General features: G+C 41.9%; 1 protein-coding gene across 2 annotated transcripts in view; it reads right to left on the minus strand.

The window, feature by feature from the left end:
- LOC129727045 (homeobox protein unc-42) overlaps positions 1-24596 on the minus strand; it is a 107278-nt gene that overhangs the window by 63711 nt on the left and 18971 nt on the right. Inside the window, exon 2 of one of the 2 annotated variants that reach the window (XM_055684435.1) lies at positions 8650-8822. In XM_055684435.1, the coding sequence (XP_055540410.1) occupies positions 8650-8822 (173 nt within the window). Of the gene's footprint in view, positions 1-8649; positions 8829-24596 lie in introns of both variants that reach the window. The other variant, XM_055684434.1, reaches the window with a different exon arrangement.

Consider the following 24596-nt stretch of genomic DNA (forward strand, 5'->3'; position numbering starts at 1 on the left):
TGTGTTCATTAATCAATAGCCGAAATTCTGTGCCTTGGCTTCTGATACCGTTACAATTCCATTGGAGAATTTCGGTTGATTTGATGTCGCGTGCTGTTGAATTGAAGGACATTGTTATTTTGTTTCGGCCTTAGCTTTGCATATCTTCACCTTCATCTGCACTGTTTTTGGACCCTTCATCGTTGTAGTTTGATTTAGAGCTAATGTATTCCAACTCCCCGTAAGGTCCAAGGCTGGTAAGAGACCATCTTGCTGTCTTGTTTTCCTTTTTACTTCCTTTTCAGGCTTTCGATGTGTTTGCCGGATGGTTTATGGACGAATAATCTTAGCGTGTGTTAAAGTTTATTGTAGTTCTTTCGGAGAGTTTCCAGCCCCTTTTCAGCCGTTTTTTGTCTGATTTTCTTCCTTGTGGGCTTGGACAACTTCTTCTTACTCTATTTCCATTGCCGAGAATTTTGATTCAAATAGTTTTTTTGTTTCAAGTTCAAGTGCTTCTTGAGAGGATTTCCTCTTTTCGTTCATCTGTGTAATTTTTTCGTCAAATTGTTTCACCTTTAATGCGTTCGAGAATGAGGTTTGATCTTGGTTTTCGTTTCTATTGTTTATCCACTTTCACTTTGACGACAGCGACTTCTTTTTTAAATGCCTTTTTAAATGAAACACCTCAACGGGTTAGGATACCACAGTTTTGGGCGATGTCGAGTTAATAACAGTGAGAACAAAAATTTCCGTTGGGATTTTATCCTCTTATCCTCGGGATTTTATTCACGATCTGTGTAACTTCAATTATTCTTTTTTTCGATAGATCTTCAAGTAAGACCGCGAAACTTTCATGTTTCACGTCCTGGCAGAAGACCACTACTTTACACGAATTGAAAGTTTTGTGCTTATACACTTTTGCGTTAATTCCGTCGGCTTGTTTTTCGATGTTTGCCAGTTTTTTCACTTTGACGAGAATTTTCCCGACATTTGTTTTTTTTTGCTGACGACTCTTTCACCACAGTAGGCCTTGATCACTTCTTCGCGAGCATCGGGAAGACACCGTGGTAGGATTTATTCTCCTCTCCATCAGCAAAAATTTCTTCTACACCTGCGCCTGAGTTTAAAGCTAACTGGCGGCAAAACAAGTGGCACACCGGTGTTATTCACACTCGTGAATCGGTGTCATATCACTGTTAACCTCGTGAACAGTTGGGTAAAATAACACTTTCCACTCACTTAATCAAAGGCAAGTGAATTGAAATAAGACGACTGAACTCAACCGTGGTCGAGCTAGGAATGAATGGCTAGGGCAAATTAACATATAGTGGACCCATTTCCTGAAGTCTTGGCTTCTGGTGTGTTCGTCGGATGGTTTTTGGTCGAATAACACTGGTCAACACAGGTGTGGCTCTAAAGCTCAAACTAGGAAAAAATAAAAGAATATCTACATTTTTTCAGAGGGCAGCTACATATTTCGAGCTTTAGGACAGTATTTTTTCGCTTTTGTCGACCAGTGTAATCTAAGCGTAGCATAAATTAACCTATAGTGGACCCCTTTGCTTTATTTACCTATAGTGGATCACCAGTCAGATTAAATCAATTTCTCTTAACATAAATTTCTCTTAACTTATAGATGTTTGTGATGCAGTTTGACTGGATAAGATGTTTCCCGATTCTAGAAATCTCTCGTGTTTTCGCATAAATTAAGTTACTCTGGCGGGTGGTCCACTATAGGAAAGGGGACCACTGCAGGAAGGGGTCCTCTATAGGAAAAGAATCTACTATAATAATTTACCCTAGACAGTGTATTCTTTTAATAGGAACCTGGAAGGCAATCTTCTCACTAACAAGTGTGAGGTGACTGGAAGGTGGAAGCAGTACGAAGTGGTAGTAGATCTCGGTGTACGCGCAGTTGACGACAGAATTCCAGCCTCTTACCTACGGGAGGTGAGCGAGGAGATCGGCCGGCTGAAAAATAATGAAGGCGCTGGAGCTGACCAATTCCCCAGCGAGCTGTTAAAACACGGTGGAGAATCACTGGCTAAGGCGCTACACTGGGTTATTGCCAAGATTTGGTAGGAGGAGGTAGTACCGGAGGAGTGGGTGGAGGGTACAGCGTGCCCCATCTACAAAAAAGGCATCAAGTTGGATTGCTGCAACTACCGCGCAATCACGTTGCTGAACACCGCCTACAAGGTATTATTTAAAATTCTGTGCCGTCGACTATCACCGTTTGCAAGATAATTCGTGGGCCACCACCAAGCGGGATTTATGGGTGCCCACGCCACCACGGACCAACTATTCGCGGTACGGCAGGTCCTACAGAAGTGCCGTGAGTATAACATTCTTACACATCAATGGTTCCTCGATTTTAAATCGGTATACGACACAATCTATCGAGATCAGCTATGGCAGATTATGCACGATTACGGTTTTCCGGATAAACTGACACGGTTGGTCAATTCGACGATGAATCGGGTGATGTACGTAGTTCGAGTTTCGGGGACACTCTCAAGTCCCTTTGAATCTCGAAGAGGGTTACGGCAAGGTGATGGATTATCGTGCTTGCTATTCAACATCACTTTGGAAGGTGTGATACGTAGGGCTGGCATCGACACGAGTGGCACGATATTTAGAAGGTCTGTTCAGCTCACCTTTGGCTTCGCCGATGACATTGATATTGTAGCACGAACCCTTGAGAAGATGACAGAGACGTACATCAGACTGAAGGCTGAAGCCGGACGAATTGGACTGGCCATAAACGCATCGAAAACTAAGTACATGAGAAGAAGAGGTTCCAGAGAAGACAGTATAAACCTCCCGTCACGAATTCATAGTAGCGGTGATGAAATCGAGGTGGTATACGAATTCGTGTATCTGGGCTCATTGGTGACTGCTGACAATGACACCAGCAGAGAAATTCGTCGACGCCTTATGGAAGAATATCGTGCCTACTTTGGACGCACAAGGTTAACCATCTACAAAACACTGATCAAAGCGGTAGTCCTCTACGGCCACGAAACTTGGACCATTCTCTCCGAGGACCAACGCGCCCTTGGGGTCTTCAAACGGAAGGTACTGCGTACCATCTGTGGTGAAGTGCATCAGCTGCTGGAAGAACCACTCATCGTACAAACGGCGAAAATCGGGAGACTACGGTGAGCTGGGCAGGTCGTTAGGATGTCGAACGACAACCCGGTGTAAATGGTTCTGAAATAACGATCCGACTGGAACGAGGCCACGGGGCGCGCAGCGAGCAAGGAGGCTAGATCAAATGGAAGACGACCTACGGGGCCTGCGCAGATAACGGCCAAAAATTCGAGCTCTTCATATGAAAGCCCTAGATGTTTCCCGCATAATGGCGTGTTGTTTGTAGAGAGTTTTGGAGCAAAATTTCAAGATATAGCTCGATGAAAACTTAAAAATTTCATATTTCTATAATCTTTTTTGGAAAAAGTGGAATCCACCAACTGAAAAGAATTTATGTGCATTATTTTTTTACTGCATTTAACTAAAACAAAAAATCAATTTTTAAAGACTTCTTGTCACTAGTGGGTTTCAGCAAGAATTGCCCCTATAAATTTTTACCTTTCCTAGTAGTTTGGGCTGATTTAGTATGATTTAGATTTATTGACGCAGCATAGATTTTTTTGAAGTAGAATACTTTTCTCAGGAAGTTCGGCTACATAGGGATGTGAAATGAAAATCTAAAACCGAAAAAAGTGAAAAATATGTCCAATTTCAAATGCTAATAAATCGGTTAGTATTCGATGGATTTCCTTCGTTCTTGCAGCAATAGATTGGAAAATCTTCTAAGATTCTTCCCAAAATAAGATAATTGTAATTTTATTATTCACACTATTGTACTATTGAAAATAGTCAAGCCTTGTCAAAACGAAAAATTCAACCTCTGATTGGTCGTTATATGCTTGCTTCCCAAGCACGGTCGACAGGATCATATACCTTGCAATTGAAAACATGCTATTTGGCCTATATAAGAGCCTGTTTCAGCCGGAGCCGCTCATAATAGTTCTAGACAGCGACAACAGCAGTCGTCTTTCCTTAGCAGCAGCACTAGCCCTTTGGTTGGTCACCACGTCTCAGGAGCAGCGCGGTTTTTCTCAGCGTGTGTCGCCAGACAGCCATTATTCCCCCCGTGTTGGGGCAGCATGAAGATTGCCATCAGGAAATCCAATTTTGGAAATCAAAATGCCTTTTTTAAGGCAAATAAACAAGTCATTGAAAGTTAATAATTTTTGTCAACGCAAGCAAGTATTCTGTGTTGCATCCTAGCAATTTAAATTTGTCGCACCCGTCTAATTTACTAAATGTGAAATAGCTTCAACAGTGCATGTTGTCCGTGTATCTTAATTCCCCCAATGTTAGGGCAGCTCAAAGGTTGTAATTAGCAACCGATTTTGAACAGCAAAATGCTTTTTTGAAGGCAAATAAAAAAATAATTGAAGGTCAATAATTTTCTGGCATCAACACAAGCAGACATTCTGTGCGGGATGCAATCAAATTCTGTTGTAGTTGTCTAATTTTTACTTTATTTAGTAAACTCCCCACTGTAGGGGCAGCGCAAACGCTGCGATCAGCATAACCGACATTGAATAATAAACTGCCCTGTTAGTACGCATTCACAAAAGCAGTTAGTTCGACTATGCAGAGCTTATATGAAGTCGATTCAATCAATCAGCATAAACAGAATTTCGTCGTCTCCCAGCTGCCAAGTTGCAACATGATGCAACACGCAACAGCGAGCAAACGAAATCGCTTGATGTTACAAACCGCAATAAAATACGGGTTAAAACCGTTGCGTGTGTGAGAGCACCATCGGTGTTTATTCGCTGGATACACTATCTACTGTCTACTGAACGCAATAATCTGCTTACATGCGACATGGGGACGGGAATATTTTCATCCAAGCTACACAACACGACACAGAACATGTTGTTTTGTTGCTTCAATGAGAGTGCTATCGGTCCGGCTCGACAAGAAATCATTTTTGTGCATCCGTGCTACGAAACTGAGGAAAAACTTTAGAAACTGGAAAGAGGTGGAGCTTATCAAATGATCGCTCTGAGCCAGAATGAAGTCACACATATTTTTCAAGTTATATCATTCCACCACGTACGTAAAATAATTCATTCCTATTTTCATCCCTATATAAGAGCCTGTTTTGGTCGAAGCCGTTCATAATAGTTCTGAACAGCGACGACAGCAGTCCTCCCTTAGCAGCAGCGGGAGCAGTGCAGTGGGTACCATCGATAGCGGATAGCGGCCACAACTGTGGCATGGCTGCGGATAAGCGTAGCAGTTTCAGCGGATCTCACCATCGATAGCAGCAGGGCCAGCAGATGCAGGTACAGCGGATACCAATGGCGGCCACAACTGTGGCATGGCTACGGATAGCGTTGCAGTTGCTCAGCAGTTGGGCCAGCGTATAGCGGCCACAACTGTGGCATGGCTATGCATAGCGTAGCTGTTGCAGCGGTTATATCAGCATCGATAGTAGCAGGGTCAGCTGATGCAACGACACTCCCTTCACTAAAATGCTGTTTCAGTGTGGTAGCGGGAAGCATCAGCAGCAGGCTTGCATGAAGTGAATACATCAGCCAGCAACTTTCTCTAAGGCCTCTGCCATAGTAGACGCGATAAGCGGCGCGAACCGATTCGCTCGGCCGTAGGTTGATGTACAGCTCTACTGATGGCTGTACATTAACCTACAGCTGAGCAAATCGGTTCGCGTCGCTTTTCGCGTCTATTATGGCAGAGGCCTAATGGGACAGTTGTATCAGTTTGTTCAGAAGAATATTATTGTCGGTAATATTACAGAGATGCGATTGCGTAAATCCGATTTTGAATTGAACAATTGTTCTTTTGAGAACAAATAACACACTTATTTGAAGAGTTAATAGCTTTTGGTACCAATAGCAGTATAGTGACAGCCTCAGCGGTAGATGCAGATGCAGCCGGTACTTCCCTGAGGCCGATGTAAAGGTAAATGGGAGCAGCACGGCGAAACAGTTCGGGTTATGCTGAGACGCGCGTCATTTTTCGTTGTTGACGTTCCCCACATGAAACGACGCGATTTCGTATGATAGCGGTGGTATTAGCGGTAGATGCATTTGCCAACACTTCCTCCAGTAAAGCCGTGTCTAGTTTTCAATGTGAAAACACCTTTCTCATTGTGTTGACCGTGCGCCTTAGTCCTCACTATCAAGGTAACACAGAGATGTAAGATAAACACTACATCCTATGTTAATTGAACAATTGTCCTTATAAGGACAACAAATGAATAAATGAAGATTTAATTTTGAATTAGAATACTTCTCTCAGGAAGTTCGGCTACATAGCGATGCAAAATGAAAAACTAAAACTGAAAAAAGTGAGAAAATTTTCAAATGCTAATAAATCGGTTAGTTTTCGATGGATTTTCTTCGTTTTTGCAGCAATCGATTAGAAAATCTTCTAAGATTCCTACTAAATGCATGAAATTGCAATTTTATCATTCCAAATATTGTACTGTTGTAAACTCTTAAGCCTTGTCAAAACAAAATTCGACCTCTGATTGGTCGTTATACCGCGCTTTCCCAAGCACGGTCGGCAGAGTTATGGACCTAGTAAATTGGGAATGCATCATTTGGCCTATATAAGAGCTTCATCAGATAATAAACAAACATTTCATCGGATAATAAATTGAACAACTGAAATTTTAAGAACACAAATGATTATTTGAAGAGTTAATATTTTCTCGTTTTGCGCTTTAATCCAAAGTTAATTATCTTCATCTACATGCATACTCTGACTATTATTACGTGTTTGCGTCGCTCAGTGTTTGGCTACGGTCATGCAGAACGCAAATAACGGCGCGATGCGATTCGGCAAGACGAAATCTGTTGAAATGTATTGCTCTACTTCGCCTTTAAAAGAGCTGTACATTTCACCACGGTAAGGCGAATCGCATCGCGCCGGCATTCGCGTTCTGCATAACCGTAGCCTTCGTTCCGTTCCCGTTTAATGATGTCGTATTAAATGTGCATATGCAATTTAAAAATATTCAATGAACTTCATTCAAAATATCAGACAAAAAGAAATTACAATACTGCCAATGAACGGTCAACGTTTATTTACTAGAAAAAATGACTGACACGCAAGCAGCCAGGTTATCTTTCTTGTAAAAGTATTCTACTTCAACCTTGCGGTCGTGGCTTTGCATACAACCTTCTTGTGATTTTTCTATAGAAAATTGATTGATAATTAGTGATATAATATACCCTTCATTTACACAAACTGCGTTAAGTTTGATACATTTAGAATCCGAAATCACAAAACCAGTTGTATCTCGGAATTGATTAAAAGTACAAAGGAATTTTCGTATTTTTATTCGGATACCTTCAATCAAAATCTAAACTCTCTATTGGTCAACCTCAACAGAGACTGCAACATCCCGAGTCACTCTGGCTCTCTTCTTCAATCTCCGATTGATATACGTCTCTATCAATGTAATCGATCTCAGCGTCACGATACCAATTGAGCAACTCTCAACTGTAGTGGCAGCTTGCCAAATCGGACCAAAGCTTTACCGGACATATCTTTGAAGGCACTCATCCTTATACATTTTCTAGTCTATTGTCTCATTTGCGATAAGAACCTGATTTTCTGTCACCAGCTGCAAATCCCGTACTTAATCAGAAACTGTCTAGCAGAGTTTTCACTAAAAATGGATTTAAATTTGCTGGAGACATCATCTCTGGCGGATGCGTTCTTTGTCTATACAAAACAGTTGAACCTTCAAAACAATATTTTGCCACATCATACACGGTCGATTAATCCATTTCACGATTTTCGTACCTGACCACGCCTGATTTTGAATATGGGTGTTCAAAATTAAATTTCTTTTCTCGACCTTTATCCTGTAAAAATTTTTCAAAACAAAACTGATCAATGGGAATTTTTTACCGTCGAAAAAAAACGGGGTTTCCAAACCACTCGCTGTAAAAGTTTTAAAATACGTCTACTATGACCGCCGCTATAGACGGAATAGTGATTCCGGATTCTAAATGAATCAAACCTTACAATACCGAGCCTTGTTCCTTCTGTCAATGTTATCACAAATTAGTTTTCTAAAAAGGTTCCAGCTATACATTCCTGTGATCAGCTTTATTGTAAGAGGAAGTTATTTTTTCATGGGAAATCATCGAAGTATAGTAAATTTAACGTTGAGAAAAGATTAGTGAGGATAGGATATAAAGCCAAAAAAAAATCTCCAAGTCTTATAAAAGAAATCCAAGATCTGGTTGTCGATGAACGTTATTGCGAAAATTTCCTTTTAAATTTGTTGAACAAACCTTGGTTTAACAATTTTTATTGCAAAACAGAAAATCCTGCATTATGAGAAACCAACAGGGATTTCTTCAAAATTCTTCGGAATCAGTTAAAAATCCTAAATTTGTGAATCTGTTATCTAATTTTTGAGTAAGGATGAAACTTATTTGTTGTTTATATCATACGAAACATATCGGAGAGCTCTGAGAAAATAGCCGATCACGTTCTACATGTACGGATTAAAGCCCCGAATAATATCTTCAGATCTAGTCGCCGATCAAACATCTTTGATGCGCACTTATCGTTCTGATTCTGAACAGGGACTCCTGCACTTACCTGAGTAAACGTGGTCCGGTGCCGCCTCCGCGCCGGCGTCGGACAGGATGCCGTGGTGGGCGTATGACCGGCGTGCTGAGGCAGGGATGAGATTCCACTTCCGGGCGACGAGATGCCACCGGACACCGACGAAAGTCCTCCGTTCGGTTCGGGTTTTAGTTTTTTAAAAGCACCTTCCGCTGCGCAAACCGGTCCCGGTATTTTTGGTTGGCCAAGAGAGGGGGAGAAAGAGGAAAAAGAAAAGTTAGCATATAAAGTATTAGGGCCGCAGTTGATGATGATGCTGATGCTGATGTTGCCACACGGGCGGCGGAAATTTTAAACCTAAATGCAAAAGTTGAGGAAATGACAAGTTATACGTTGAGGGGGAAATGATCCGATCTAACATCCGATAGAGTGTGACAAACTCTCGGAAAGCAGAGCCTGCTGCCTTATAGGTGCGATGTGGTACTTCAGAGCGTCAAGTCAAGTGCAATTCGCAATTTGTCCTGTCGCAGCAGGCCGCTTTTTCGAAGGGGTGATTCACTTCATTTTTCGTCATACAGATTCTTGGGGTGTGTGCGTGTTTTTCGTGCGCCACAAACAACAAGTGACATACATTAGAGACAGGGGCTGAAATCTGATGACCGAGTGAGGGTTACTTTTGGGCTAACAACTGTGTAGCAACTCTATTAATAATGATGGGTCTACCATATGGATGATAAATAATAAATACAATTTGAGCAAGGGTTTTTAAGCAGGACTGATTTATCTGCTTTTAATGATGCTGCGATAAGCTAGTGCCTTTGAAGTGGTTTCTTCGGGAAGTCAATTTAAACTTTTATCGTGATTTTAGCAAACCCATCCAGCTAATTTTCGATCGAGTTACGTTTCAATTTTACCTATCAGAACAGACGGTCGCTGTTGGATGATTGTAAAACTGTCTGATGCTGAGTGAAAATTGATACTTTTGTGTTAGTGATTTTGATGTTTGATTTGTAGATACAATTCTCATTTTTTTTAATAATAATAAGGCAATCTACTTTTTCTCAAAATTCTCATAAAATTTGCCTTTTTTCTTGTTTGAGATGTAAAGTAAACCATTTTCAACTTTTACTTGATCGAACACATTCAAAACGCATTGAACGTCATAATACATCGATTAGTGCTTTTTTTCGCTCTCATTATCAAATAACCCACGTTCACCTGGTATCCCCCACTCACACACACACACCCACAGTCACCACACCGTCTGCGGCTAGACTTTAGCTGTGTGACCTGGCAAGGATTAGAGTCAGCAGCAGCGATAACAGCTGCTGAAAGCGTCCCCGGATCGGCATCGGATAATCGTGCGTGCAATCAATTGGCGGTATCCATTTAAATAATACTAATTAATAAATTAATTGTAATTAAATTGATAATTATCGACGCCGGTAATTACATAGTAAATAGGCTACACCTCTAAATTCGGTGTGTGCTGGCCGTTATTCAACCAGGAAGGCATGAGGCAGGCGATCAACGTTGATCCAAACCAAAGTACATACAAACTCAATACGGGGAGATGAGATGACGGTGAATGCCACCCATCAGCAGCATAATAGGGAGAGTAATTGAAACATCATCGGGTTTTATTTTTTTTTTGCTTGCTCGCATGTTTCATGGAGACAAAAACCCACATAATACGAGAGAAAAAAATGATAAAAGCTGCATATAAAGTTTGTTTGTCGATTCATAAAGTTGTTATCAAAAGCTTTTTAGCTCTTTATTACTGGCGTTTCTTCGTTAACAGACTATAAAGAGCAGCAGCAGGAGCGTCAGGGCCGCATTAGGGATAACCATCAGCGAGTTTCCAACAACTATAGGAACTATACTGTAGCGTACGTGTATTGCTTGCTTCAGGAGGATGAGTTGGTTGTTGGACGGACCAAGCCGTTTTCGGGATAAAAGCCTGACTGTTGTTTTTCTCCATCACACTTTAATGGAATCTGCTGGCACTGTGGATATACGGTATGGGTCTTGCAGAGAAGCGCCATCATCAGCAGCATCATCTCGTATAGAAAGCCAAACTCGAGAAGGTGGAGGAGGATAAACGCACTTTTCCATTTAGCTTGATGCTTTTGTTGTTTCATTATGTCCTTTCAATGAACTCTGTGTCGATTTTTTTTCTCTCTCAATTTTTTTTGCTGCTCTCGGCTATTTCGTATAGATTGGCAGTATAGATGACTGTTTATGTTGAAAAAAATGTTCTACAGTAGGTTTCTTTCCGAAATTCTACATCTTGTTGTTAAAATAAACTACGTGTTATATTTGTAGAGGGTTTAATGGCAAATTTAAGAGAAATAAATTAATGTCTCTCAGTTGGTCTCGAGGTACGATGCTGGCCTAACAAGCCAGTTGTCGTAGGTTCGAGTCTTGGCTCGGGAGAGACTGTTAGGTGTCGGTTATAGTCACTGTATACTTTACTAGTCTGGCGGACTGGATTTCGGGAACCAGTGTGAGCTGTCAGAACGGGAACCAGTCGATAGTGCGTCGATTTTCGCATTTAAAGTATTGTAATCGTGCCGTAAAAAGATACAGAATAAATTAGACTCAATAATTGGGCTTTTTGTGACAATTGCTATTTTTTTGAGAATAGTTATTGTAATGAATTAATGATATTTTATAAATTATTGTTTATTGATAAACAAGGATGGAAAAACTCGTATCGCATAACAATCATTTGGGTATCATTTCTGAAGTGCTATTTGAAAGCTTTCAATCCTAGCAAACCATCGCTATTAAAAGTTATACATTCTCAAGCTTGCAAGAGACAACTTAGAGCAAAGAAATATATGGTAGCTTTCTTTGATGATTTTGTTTCAGTATTGCCTGCTTTAGGCGGAGCGAGCAACATATAGCGAGTGTTTCACGAAAGAATCGTAAACGATTGCACTCAAGCGATCGCAATGATTCTTTCAAATGTCGGTTGCTTGTAGGCGTAATTCGGCTACTCCACGTCGTGCTTTCACCGTGATATACCATGATGATTCTTAGTGATTTCAAGTATCAGATGCTAATGCACCATGCTACAATTTCCGTAAGCATTGATGATACCTATTTGCTCCGACAAGCAAACAATTGAACGCAATCTAACGTTCATTTGGATTCATAATTTTGTATCACTGGCGATAATATCTCAAAGTTTCTCGCGAAAATGTTGAATGCGAGTGAACTTGGATACAATGAATACTATCGTGTTTGAATCATTCAGTCTCCTTCTATGGTATTCGACACTCTTAGAAGCGAAAAACAATCAGCAGCGTTTCTATGGAAAACTTGTACGCGAGTGGAAATAGTTGAACGATAACTGATAAATCAAAGAACACATTTGCATGAAATATTGCTAGTGAGTGAACTTTTCCATGCTTGTTGATAACATTATACTGCCATAGATAAATTATCAGGTAACTCGCAACTCCGCCTGTTACGATTCTCTTGGTTCAGTTTAGCCTTTACGAATAGACTTGAATTATTGAGAACTGTAGCAGAGGGTCCAAAGCCCCTGTAAAGGAGGATGGTTGCAACAGCTCTTAACCATGGCTGTTGCGTAAAATCCAATGGTTAAAACCCCTAAGCTAAGGTGTTATGCGACCCGTGCCGATGGATGACGTGGTGGGGGGGGGGTTTAAGAAATACCCAGCCTCTAACGGAGCCTTGTGGAGTACCAGGGCACCCTTCACAGTAATTAGCCCTTACTGCATCACGCGGGTCACTGATGCAGCGGACTCTTCTTTACCCAGCGACTCGTGGGAATTTTATGAACGACAAAACTTCACAAAATTCGGCCACCGGCAGCCTTTCTTTGCCGGAACCCATGGGCTCATCGGAGCGTAGTCCAATAAAAACAAACGCACCGGGCAGAACGGAGGAGATGGAGCATGAGGATGATTTCAACCTCGACAGCGAATCGCTGGACGGAGGACCCTCGGCTTCATCCTTAATCCTACTTTCTCCACAAGGGAATGACGAAAGTCAAATGGACTTAGTTCCCGGTCCACAGACAAGGCCCGATGACGAAGGGAAACCCGAATCATCGGCACCCCTTGTCAAGCGACTTTCAAATGCGCAAAGGCGGCGACTGAGCAAAAATCTTCGCTCCGGTCTCTCGTACGAAGAAGCCAGGAAGCTGGCCTTCTTCCAACAGAGCAGCCTGCTCAATCGAACCAAGTTGCCGTCAAGCGACAGCGGTCGGACGACTTGGTGTCACCAAACACCAGTACTAAGTGTCCACAGCCTAAAAAACTGCGGAACGGCACTGGTTTGGGGTCATCGGGTTCGAAGCCGCTCCCGAAGGCCACATATAGGGACATGGTGGGAGCTATAAGCCTTGCGGTTACTTCTGCTACCCACCCCAGCTCCCTACTCACAACGGACCAGCTTCAGGCTGTCCGGACCTCCATCCTCGATCACATTGCGGACCAGGAAAATCCAACCACCAAGCCCAAGTTTAACGGTTGCCATCTAAAAAATGGCTTCCTGCAACTTGCCTGTGCCGACAACGACACAGTGCAGTGGTTGGAAAGGGAGGTACCTTCTCTCGTACCATGGGAGGGAGCACAACTTCGTGTATACCACATGAAGGATCTGCCGAAGGCCAGACGGTATGTCGGTTACTTCGCGGACAGTGCGAACTCTCCGGACGAGAAGATTCTTCGTTCACTCCAGAATCAGAACGACCATCTCTCTACCAAAATGTGGTGAGTCTGTAACCGCAAATTGGTAAAGACCTTGGTCGAACTAGTTCTGGATATTGACGAAGAATCGGCCAAACTCGTTGAGAGTAGAAATTATGAACTGCACTACGGTTTCGGCAAAGCACGCATCCGAAAGGTAAGCGGAAGGCCGAACGTCACAGGCGGGAAAGACTCCGTCGCAATGTCAGGGAAGGTACGTGCGGGTAACTCCTCCGGGAGTACTCTGCCACCACCCAGGCAAAACGATCCTGCGAATGGGCTAAAGGTTCGCGTGGGAAACTCCTCCGGGAGTGCCCCACAACCACCCAAACGCAACCCTGCGATTGGGAAGGTACGCGCAGGATGCTCCCCCGTGAGTGCCCTGTCACCACCCAAAAAACGCAACCCCACGGCTGCTCGGACGGTTCCGCCGAAGACTCGCAAGAGTGTGAAGCATCAACCACCGAAAAGTCGCACCCCCCGGAGTCAAAAACCGCCACAGTGTGCGCGACGACCTTCTGTTGCCAATCGACTGCTGCAACCGAAGCCGAACAGTGAGGAAGAGCAACTTCCATCAACCAGCCAAACCGCTGTTGGCAGCCGTCAGTCAATACCAGGATCATCTTCCGATCCGGACAAAGACGGCAACTTCACTGCAAAGTGAGCAGCCTTCGCTGCGTGCAAGCGAATCTCCATCACGCAAAAGGCGCCTCGGGTGTTCTTTGCAGGAGATTCGCCAAAGAGCAGCTAGCGGCTGCTTTCATCCAGGAGCCGTGGATCAACGAATCCAAAGTTCTCGGACTTAACGCTCCTAACGGTAGGTTAATCTACTGTGACACGCAGTCCAAACCAAGGACTGCAATTCTGCTAAATAGAGAACTAAATTTTTTTCCTATTACAGAATTTATCCAACGCGACGTCGTTGCCGTCACGGTTGAAGTACCGACAACCAGAGGAAAGCAGGAAATGGTTGTCGCGTCGGCCTACTTCCCGGGCGACCAAGGTGATATACCGCCACCCGAAGTTGCTGCGCTCGTGCGGTACTGCAAGGCCATCAACAAGCCGTTTCTGATCGGCTGCGATGCCAACGCTCACCACACGATCTGGGGCAGCTCGGACACCAACACCAGGGGTGAGTACCTACTTGAATACCTTACCTCTAACGATGTCAATGTATGTAATGTAGGGAATAACCCCACGTTTATCAACGCTATTAGACAAGAGGTCCTTGATCTCACTCTGTGTAGCGCCTCTATTTCTGAAAGGATTAAAAATTGGCATGTCTCCGATGAAACTAGTTTGTCGGACCACAGACACATCGTTTTTATAATAGAGGCTAACCCTCTGAAAAGAGAGCTGTTCAGAAATCCTAAGAATACAGATTGGGAATCCTTTAAGGAACGCCTGATCGATTCACGAACTTTCAGTTACAGCAACATTCGAAATTCTGTTGACCTGAATTCGGCAGCAAATGATCTACAAAACAGAATCATGGATGCTTTCGACGCTAACTGTCCACTAACACAGCGGTCAGTATGCCGTGACGTACCCTGGTGGAATGATCAACTTAGTGACCTTCGTCGGGAAACTAGGCGGTTGTTCAACAGGGCAAAAGTCACGTCTAACTGGGACGACTACAGGGTGTCCCTCACTAAATACAACGCCGAGCTACGCAAGGCTAAACGGAAATCCAGAGTTAGTTTCTGTGAAAGAATCCAAACTCTGCCGGAAGCTACGCGGCTCCAAAAGGCGATGTCCAAAGACCATACTAACGGTTTAGGACAGGTGAGGAAAGAGGATGGATGCCTCACTGTCACTACCAAGGAAACGCTGGAGGTTCTTATAAACACCCACTTTCCTGGATCGACAGAGACCGAAGAACTGAATAGTGATGGGTCGCGGCAGGACAATTCGAGACATATGGCGTCTCGGGAGTCCATCCTGCTGGCCCGTCGACTGTTCACGGAAGCTTCAATAGGTTGGGCTCTAAGCTCATTCGACCCTATGAAGTCTCCTGGTCCAGACGGCATACTACCCATCTTTCTACAAAAATCGGCCGCAGTTATCATGTCCGAACTCATCAACCTCTTCAGAGCCAGCTTTATCCTGGGCCATATTCCGGATAACTGGCTGAAGGTGAAGGTAGTGTTTATCCCCAAAGTTGGAAGAAAGGACAAAACCCTACCTAAAACTTTCAGACCCATAAGTCTGACTTCATCGCTTCTCAAGTTGATGGAGAAAATAATGGATAAATATATCCGTGATGAGTTTCTTAAAGACTCCCCGCTGAACAGGAACCAACATGCCTATCAAAGCGGCAAGTCAACAGAAACTGCTCTTCACAGCTTAGTGACGTTGATTGAAAAGTCCCTAAGTTATCAGGAGACGGCGCTATGTGCCTTTATTGATATTGAAGGGGCCTTCGATAACACGTCCCTTGCATCAATCGATACGGCTCTATCTCATAAGGGAATCGACCAAACTTCAAGGAACTGGATACACGCAATGCTCTCTAGCAGAGTGATCACAGCAACCTTGGGAGATTCGTCTGTAACAATGTCAGTGATCAAGGGGTGTCCGCAAGGAGGAGTTCTCTCGCCCTTGTTATGGTCACTAGTTGTCGACGCACTTCTCAACAAGCTTTCACAGCTTGGTTACGAGGTCATTGGATACGCCGATGACATCGTCCTCATCGTCAGAGGTAAAGATGACGCAACTCTGTCGAGCCGAATGCAAACGGCTCTGAATACCACCATGTCATGGTGTTTACAGGAGGGTCTAAACATAAACCCCTTAAAAACAGTCCTAATTCCATTCGGCAGACGAAGGACGATCTCCATCACTCCTCCAATACTGAGTGGAGTTAGACTGGGCTTCAGCAATGAAGTCAAATATCTCGGAATTATTCTGGACAAGAAACTGAACTGGTCTGCACAACTGGATCATGCCGCTAAGAAAGCGATCTCAGCGATCTGGGCCTGCAGAACTCTCTTCGGTAAGACCTGGGGACTGAAACCAGACTTGGCACTCTGGTCTTACAAGACCATTGCCCGACCAAGAATCACCTATGCTGCCTTAGTGTGGTGGCCTAAGGTGAACGAAGTGACTGCGCAAGCCAAACTCAAAAAAGTTCAAAGACTTGCATGTCTTTCGGTTACCAGCGCTATGCGAACAACTCCAACTGCAGCCATGGAAGCTATGCTTTGCCTACTACCTCTACATCTTCATGTGAAAAAGGAAGCAGAGCTTGGCGCTCTAAGGTTGCAAAGGAGGAAAACCATACTTGAAGGGGACCAAATCGGCCACCTTCGCATACTTAGGGAGTTCAAACTAACTCCGCTATTAACCACAGTCTCCGACTGGATGGACGTTAGGTCCAACATGGATATTCCATATAGAGTGATTGAAACAAACCGCTCTATGTGGAACAATGGAGGGCCTAATCTTCCACCTGGCATCGTCAATTTTTATACGGACGGCTCGAAAATGGGATCCCTAACGGGATCTGGTATATACGGACCCGGTATCAGGGAAACGTTTTCCCTGGGTAAATGGCCCACCGTTTTTCAAGCAGAGGTATATGCCATATATATCTGCGCAAAAATATGTCTGCAACGCAACTACAGACATGCGAAAATCGGTATATTCTCGGACAGTCAAGCAGCACTACTAGCACTTAAGTCCGTCAAATGCGCGGGGCCCGCCACAAAAGACAATCAGCAAGAATGTCGCAGTGGCATTTCAGTACCCCGTGCCCTTCAGGCATACAGAGATTAAAAAAAAAAAAAAAACTCGCAAAATTTTAGCCATTTTCCTCTAATCTCCGCATTCTTTGGAAACCGGAGTAAACTTGTTTGTTTCTTTGTCCTTCGCCAATTGCTGTTACATTTGTTATAAACGCACTTCATTTTCACATCAAATGTTTACTTTCAAAGAAGTCATATGCAACATGAATTATATCCAGTGGTGTCAGGATTTTAATGTGAAAAAGTGGGTTGCCAGTTGCATGGTTCCCCACTCCGCCAGACTAGTAAAATACAGTGACTATAGTGTCAGTAGGATCGTAGCGCTAGTCCCGCAATTGTCCTGTACACTAAACAGTCGGCTGTGAAGTCTGTGTAGAATAAACAGAAGGTCAAGTTCTGAATCGGAATGTAGCACCAAGGCTTTTCTTTACTTTTTAGATAAATGAAAAGATCAAGAATTACTCAAAATACAACTTTTTCATAAATTGTCTGACCTCTTGGTACCCGAGGGGTCTTTCAATATGAGCTATAACCAAAGTAGTTCAGTTATGGTTACCATGATGTCGATACTTTATGCTCACACGAACAAGGACCACAAAGTCTTTCAACAGCGAAAATAGAAACTTGACAAAGAAAATGGTTTGGACACTCATTATTTATTTTCAACAAATTCAATGTTTTGAATATATTTGGGAATTGTTCAAAATTCTTTATAAAATTATGTCTTGAATAAGGTAAACTGCGAGTAGCCTTCTCTCTGATTTGCATATGTTAGCTATTTTAGCACAGCATGAATGTTAAAATTACTCTTATATTTTCGTGAAATGCATATCAGTCCCATCTGCATTTTTGTTGATTTTGAGTTATGCCCACTAACGGTATATAAAAGTGAAAAATAATATAATTTATACTGCAAAGTTTTCAAAAAATATCAGGTCAGTTTGTCCCATCTGAAAAGTAATCGCAAACGAATCGCAGAAACTACCCGTAAAACAATTTAAAGTGATCAAAAATAGGTGAATCAAAATCGCAAAACGGTGCTATCAGCATATTCGTAATAAGTACGGATCAGATTTAACGAGGATATTTTGCACGAGATTAAACATTATGTCCATACTTTCAAAGTTATTTACTTACAGTTAAACAAGCAAGTTTGATAATTGTGAACAACAACGCACTGATTCAGTCTCAGTGGTCATAAAGACTGGGACTATAAGGAGCTTATTTCACACGCTGTAAGGCAAAATAAACGCATATTAGTGCCATTTTAATTGTTATGAATTAACTATTTATGAAACAGAAATATCAAAAACAACAAAAAATCCATCAATCTGAGAAAAAAAAACATTAATATTCCAAGCGGATCGTATTTTATTGAATTAAACATTTCAGTTATTCTATCACTGTTTTCTCCGTTCGATGATTTCGCAGATGGGACTGATATGCGTTTCACGGCCACGGTGTTCCAAATACCGTTATTATAAAATAAAATACGCCATCAAAACTGTTTATGCCAGTTGGTTTGTATTACTGTCCTGCACTTCTGGGCCAAATTTGAATATCATCGTTGGACTAATTTTTGAGTTAAGTCCTTTTAAAGTTTTAGGGAGGATTTCTCATACAAATATACTTTCAATAGGCGAAAATGATTACAGATTCAAAGCAGCGCTATGGATTACTTTGGAAGCTATTGAATTTAATTTGAATTGGTTTGATAAAACAGACCCTAACTGTTTGACAGCGTTCAAGGACGATATTCGAGAAGCACGATGGAATAATAAGGAAAGTTTCGCTAAAACTTTCAAGAGTTTTTTGAATGTGTGTTAGGATGAATTTTTTGGCTGCTGCAATGTTCACTAACCCCGAGATACCGCGGGTAAACGGTGCCTAACAACCAGTTGAGTAGGCTAAGTTAGAATAAATCCCCTTTCCTTTTATGTGAGTGCGCTTGAATATTTTGGTATGAATGTTTATATATGAATGATGATGGATACACGTAAACATGTACGAATGCTTTATTAACCCCGAGCTCACCGCGGGTAATCGGTCCAAAAGTTAATATTAGAATAAGTTAGGGAGGATATCGAAGAAGACAAAGGAAATGAAATATGAAAAAAGTCTGTTTTGGAATTTAGTTGTAATTTTTGTGATTGTTATTTGTTAAAATAGTTTAAATAAATTTACATATTTGAAAAAAAAAAAAAAACTTTAACAACCCTTCCAAAACGAACATAAATCATAGTAGGTATTGTTTTGCAAACAACATATGCCCATTGACGACCTTTCTGGAAGGTTTTAACTTTATTGGGACCATTGGGAAAACTTCTGAGTCAAAAAACCCCGGATAAAATAGCCATTTGTCAATCTGAACCAATAAAACATCATTCGAACCTTAGTTCACACTGTAACTCGAAAACTAGACCAATGGAAACTTCATATCTTGATGGCTTAATACGAACATGTTTAAATTATAAAAAATATACCTTAAAAACTGTTCACATTAGATGGTTTCTCGAAGATTTATTATAAGAATAATTATTCCTTATATACTACGTCTATGTCTATGTGTACCGGGCCGGGATATTTTTGACAAAGTTATAAACTATTTTTAGCCTAAATCGTCCACCTTTTCCTTCAGAGACAAAAAACCTCTTTTATTATTAGTAATAGTAGCTTTTTATTATGGGGTTTTCAGCCTGTGGCTGGTTCACCCCAGTTTTTTATTATTGATGACCGCGAGGTAAAATTGTGATTTGAATGATTTTGAGGAATGAAGGGTTTTTATCGCTCCCAAGTTATCGTGGAATAGGGTGCATATATCGTTAGTTGAATTAATGATTAGCACAATTCATTTTTTTAGCTTTTGGTTGCAAACGATGCTTCAAAAACCCGTTCCGAAATTTGCAAAAAATCAGTTGGTTGCCTCAAACCTCGATTATCATAGAAAAGATTAAAAAATGAGGTTTCAACTTATATATAAATTGCTCATAATATGTACATAATAGACCAAAAAGGTTCAATTAAAATGAAAGGTAATGAAATTTGCAGTATTCGTGGTAGTAAACAAAGAAATTTTTCGACAATAATCTCATAAAACGTGAGTTTTACCTCCCTGTCTAGTTACTACATATACATTTCAATTTTGAAAAGGATTTGTGTGCTACTTTAATGTAAGTATATGCTCCATTCATCTTGTCCTATAACTAAACATAAATAAAAAAAAGGGTTTACACAACATGTTTCTCATTCGATTCTGCTTCTGTTTCTAAAACGAAGTTCGTGCATTGTTCGAAAAAACATTGCTTTTTGCCAAATATATTCACGAATATACATAACAAATAATATTGATAGATTTACCACAGACGAACAGATAAACCTTTTCAAAGAAAAAACCTTAAGAATCCTCGGCCTCGTTCGCAACGTTATACTTATGCTCCACCATGGGAGCTTACCGCCTACTGACAAATTTTCGTAAAAACGGATTGGACAAAGAAAACATCATTGAGTGACACGTCTGTTTGTCTATGGATTCACTATAGACCTTTTTAGGAACTGACAGGTGTCACCGAACTGCTGATGTTGATGTTGCTTTTAGGTGCGGTACGTAGCTTTAAAATTCCAGTGAACTGAGGTGTCAAAAAATGTTTTGGTTCAGGCCCCGGGTAAAATGGCAATTTTTGCATTTTACCCGGGGTTTTTTAACCCAAACAATTTTCCGATGGTCCTGATACAGCTCAAATGTTCCAGAAAGGTCGTCAATGGGCATATGTTGCCTGTAAAACAGTTTCTACTATGATTTGTGTTCGTTTTGGAAGGGTTATTTAAGTATATTTGTATGAGAAATCATCCCTAAAACCTTAAAACGGCTCAACTCAAAAATTAGTCCAACGATGATTTTCAAATTTGGTTCAGAAGTGCAGGGCAGTGATACAAACCAACTGACATCAACAGTTTTGATGGCGTATTTTATTTAATAATAACAGTATTTGGAACACCGTGACGGCAGTATATAATTTGTATAACAATCCAGAAAATTTTGCGTGTGAGGAAACGGGAAAAATCAGCAATTTGTTTAAACTATTTTGGAATAGAGAAATTTTTAAAATAATAAATTTATATATGTCTGTATTTCTGGTTTCCTTTGATTTTTGGAGTATCTGAATGATTATTTAAAATTCTTGCCACATCGCAAAACTGGTATTACGAAGTTAGTTCGACTTTTAGCATCTTATTTTTTTGTGCTCACTTACAGGCCATGTTTTGCAGATTGATTTGTAGGTTCGCTATTATATATACAGGTCGGACTCGATTATCCGGAATACAAAAAAATTTTATTCCAGATAATCGAGTTTTCCGGATAATCGAATCACAGAAAAAATATTGAAATTTGCGATTAACGAACATAAAATAACCATTTCCTTTTTTCATTTTACTTGTATGATGCAGTGGCGTAACCAGAAATTATTTCTGAGGCGAAAAGGGGTAAAATTTTGAGGAGCAAAAAAAAATTATTTGGACATTGATTACACAATGTAACAAAAATTGACTTTTTTTCTGCCTTGGTTTCAATTAATATTTTTTTTTGTGTATTTCGATGCAAAACTTAACTTCCCCGAGTTTGAACATATTTCAACTTAAGGGGCAACAATGGCACTATTTGAATTTTTGAGAAATCGGAAATTTTCGGCAAAATCGATGAAAATCTGTCCACGTGGTATGTGGATGGCCCCTACAGGAATCGTTTGGAATTACAGCTGGGTTTAAATTTTTTACTCCGTCGAGAACTGAGTAGCTAAAGTCTGTGCTCACTCAATTGGATATGTGTGAGTTGATGTTTTTTTTTTAACACCATGAATCACAGTGCTCATTCTTGCATTGTGTTTCGAAAAGTTCGTTGTTGAAGAAATTGCTAGCTTAGATAATTTTTATTCATAAGAGCTGTATCGCCTCAAAAAAGAAAAAAAAAGAGTAAACTTACACAAAATACTGTAGGGAATAGTCCAAATAAGAGTGCATTAAAATCTTCTACAAAAAATGCAAAAAATTTTAGCAAGACGAAATCTTTACGGAAGGTAATGATATTTTTTCATGCTGATAACTATCAGTAGTTAATGATAGTTTTCTCATCCCTAAAATGCATCCTCTCCTACACTCACTTTTTTCATGAACTTTTAAATATTTTTTATTATTTTACGTATTCTTTTTTTCTGGCCTTAGCACGTGTAATTGAGACCCTAATGTGTTCACTCAACTCTGTACAGCGACTTCCATACGAACCTCCACAAGGTGCCGATCGGGATACGAGTGACCTTAGCGCAGATCGGTTGATTTTGGCCGTATGTTGACTGGGCAGATGGATTGTACGCAACTGTATCCCATGTTAGGAGCAGCGTACAACCGCGTCTGACCTGAATCATGAATCATGAAAAGCTGTATACCACCAGCTACATCTATCATCCTATCAGCAGGATGTAAATATCGCGTTCTGGTAAGGTAGCACATCGAAACCTCTCCTAAGCACGAACGGAATTAAAAAAAAAACGAATGGAAAAATCCTCACGAGGAGCAGGTGCTCGCCAGCGCTAAAGACAACTTTGCTAGGGACCATGGGCGAAACTTCTATCGAACAGTCAACATTGTAGCCAGGTGAAAGGAGCACTTTCAGGCGCTATCAAACTGTGAAGCGAGAGAATTAAAACAGAAACAGGATAAGAAATATGAACGTGGAACAACCCTATGGAGCCACCAACACAGAAGGAGGTTGAAACAGCGATTAGTGAACTGAAAAACGGAAAGGTCGGTGGGAAGGACGGTATTTCTAAGAGCGGGGAGCCAGCGGCTGTACTATGCAATCCACCAGATCATACTAAGGATCTGGATGGATGAACAAATGCCTCAAACTGCAAGGTCTCATATGCCCAATCAATGAAGCATAGACGCTGTGCCTCGCCAGCTTTATCAAAGACGGCAGCCCCGTCGCGAGACCAGGTATCGCGGCCCTAGTAAGGCAGCATACTGAATATTAAATACTACGAACAATCCAGATATAAATACGGAACGGAATAATCGGCATGGACCTAGGTGAACGAAAAAGGACAAAGATTATTGAAAATTCGGTTCTTGGAATGTAAGGACTCTACTCGAACCGGCACGCGCAAGTATCCTGGCTAGAGAGCTGCGGAAAGTGAATATGGAGGTTGCAGCTATCCAAGAGGTGCGGTGGCCGAAATCGGAAGAACGCGAATTCCGAGCAGTAGATCCTATTGCGGATACTTCATTTAAGTACCACATCTACTATAGCGGCGGCGTGAAAGCAGAAAGAGGAGTCGGTTTCGTGCTAATTGGAAAACAGATGAAGCGTGTCATTCGATGGAGGCCGATCAGTGACCGTATATGCGTGTTGAGAATTAAGGGCAAATTCTTTAACTACAGCCGTATAAATGTGTACGCACCGACCAACGAGAAACCCGATGACGAAAAGGAGGAGTTCTATGAGCTCCTGAAAAAGACATACAATGAGTGCCCAGGACACGATATAAAGATTGTCATCGGAGATGCAAATGCACAGGTCGGGCAGAAAGACTTTTTCCGCCCCGTAACTGGTAGGGAAAGCTTCCACTCTACTACGAACGACAATGGCCTGAGGCTTGTTAATTTCGCTGCAGCTAGGGGGATGGCTATCTGTAGCACTTATTTTGCACGCCGGAACATACGTAAGCACACCTGGATGCACCCGAATGGAGAGCTTTGCTCTCAAATTGACCACGTTCTGATTGATGGACGGCACTTTTCAGACGTAGTAGCCAAAATCCGCACTATCTCGTAGTAGCCAAAATCCGCGCCCGGCTGTCCAACGTGCTGAAATCCAAGGCAACGAGGAGGATGCAGTTGAACATCCAGCGACTATCAACTGAAGGAGTGGCTGCAGAGTACTTGCAGAAGATTGATGAACGGATTGAGGAAAGAGTTGAAGGGAACCTGAATGAACAGTGGAGGCACATCCACAGTTCGATCAGCACTACAGCGCGAGAAGTGTTGGGTACAACTGCGGCAGCTGCGCCCAATGAGTGGTTTGACGCTGAGTGCCAGCAGGTGACGGAGGAGAAGAACCGCGCCAGGGGTCACATGTTGGCCACGGCTGTGACTCGTCAGAGCATGGGTAGATATCGAGATGCAAGAGCCGCTGAAAAAAGACTGCATCATCGGAAGAAACGACAGCATTGGTAGCGTATTCTTGCGGAGGCGGAAGGTTGCTTCTCCAGGCACGATGCGAGGAGCTTCTACTAGAAGGTCAACGGAATCAGAAATCGAAACGTGTCAGCTCCTGTCATGTGCAACGATAGGGAGGGGAACCTGATAACCGATAAAACAGAGGTGGCCAGGCGTTGGAAGGAACACTTCAGTGTGCTGTTGAACGGTGAGGGAAACAGTAGAGTCGAAAGGAGCAGGATGACTTTTGAGAATGATGGTCAAGCTGTGGATCCACCATCCATGGACGAGTCGAAGAAAG

The sequence above is a fragment of the Wyeomyia smithii genome, chromosome 3, assembly GCF_029784165.1.
Source record: "Wyeomyia smithii strain HCP4-BCI-WySm-NY-G18 chromosome 3, ASM2978416v1, whole genome shotgun sequence".
Classification (NCBI taxonomy): domain Eukaryota; kingdom Metazoa; phylum Arthropoda; class Insecta; order Diptera; family Culicidae; genus Wyeomyia; species Wyeomyia smithii.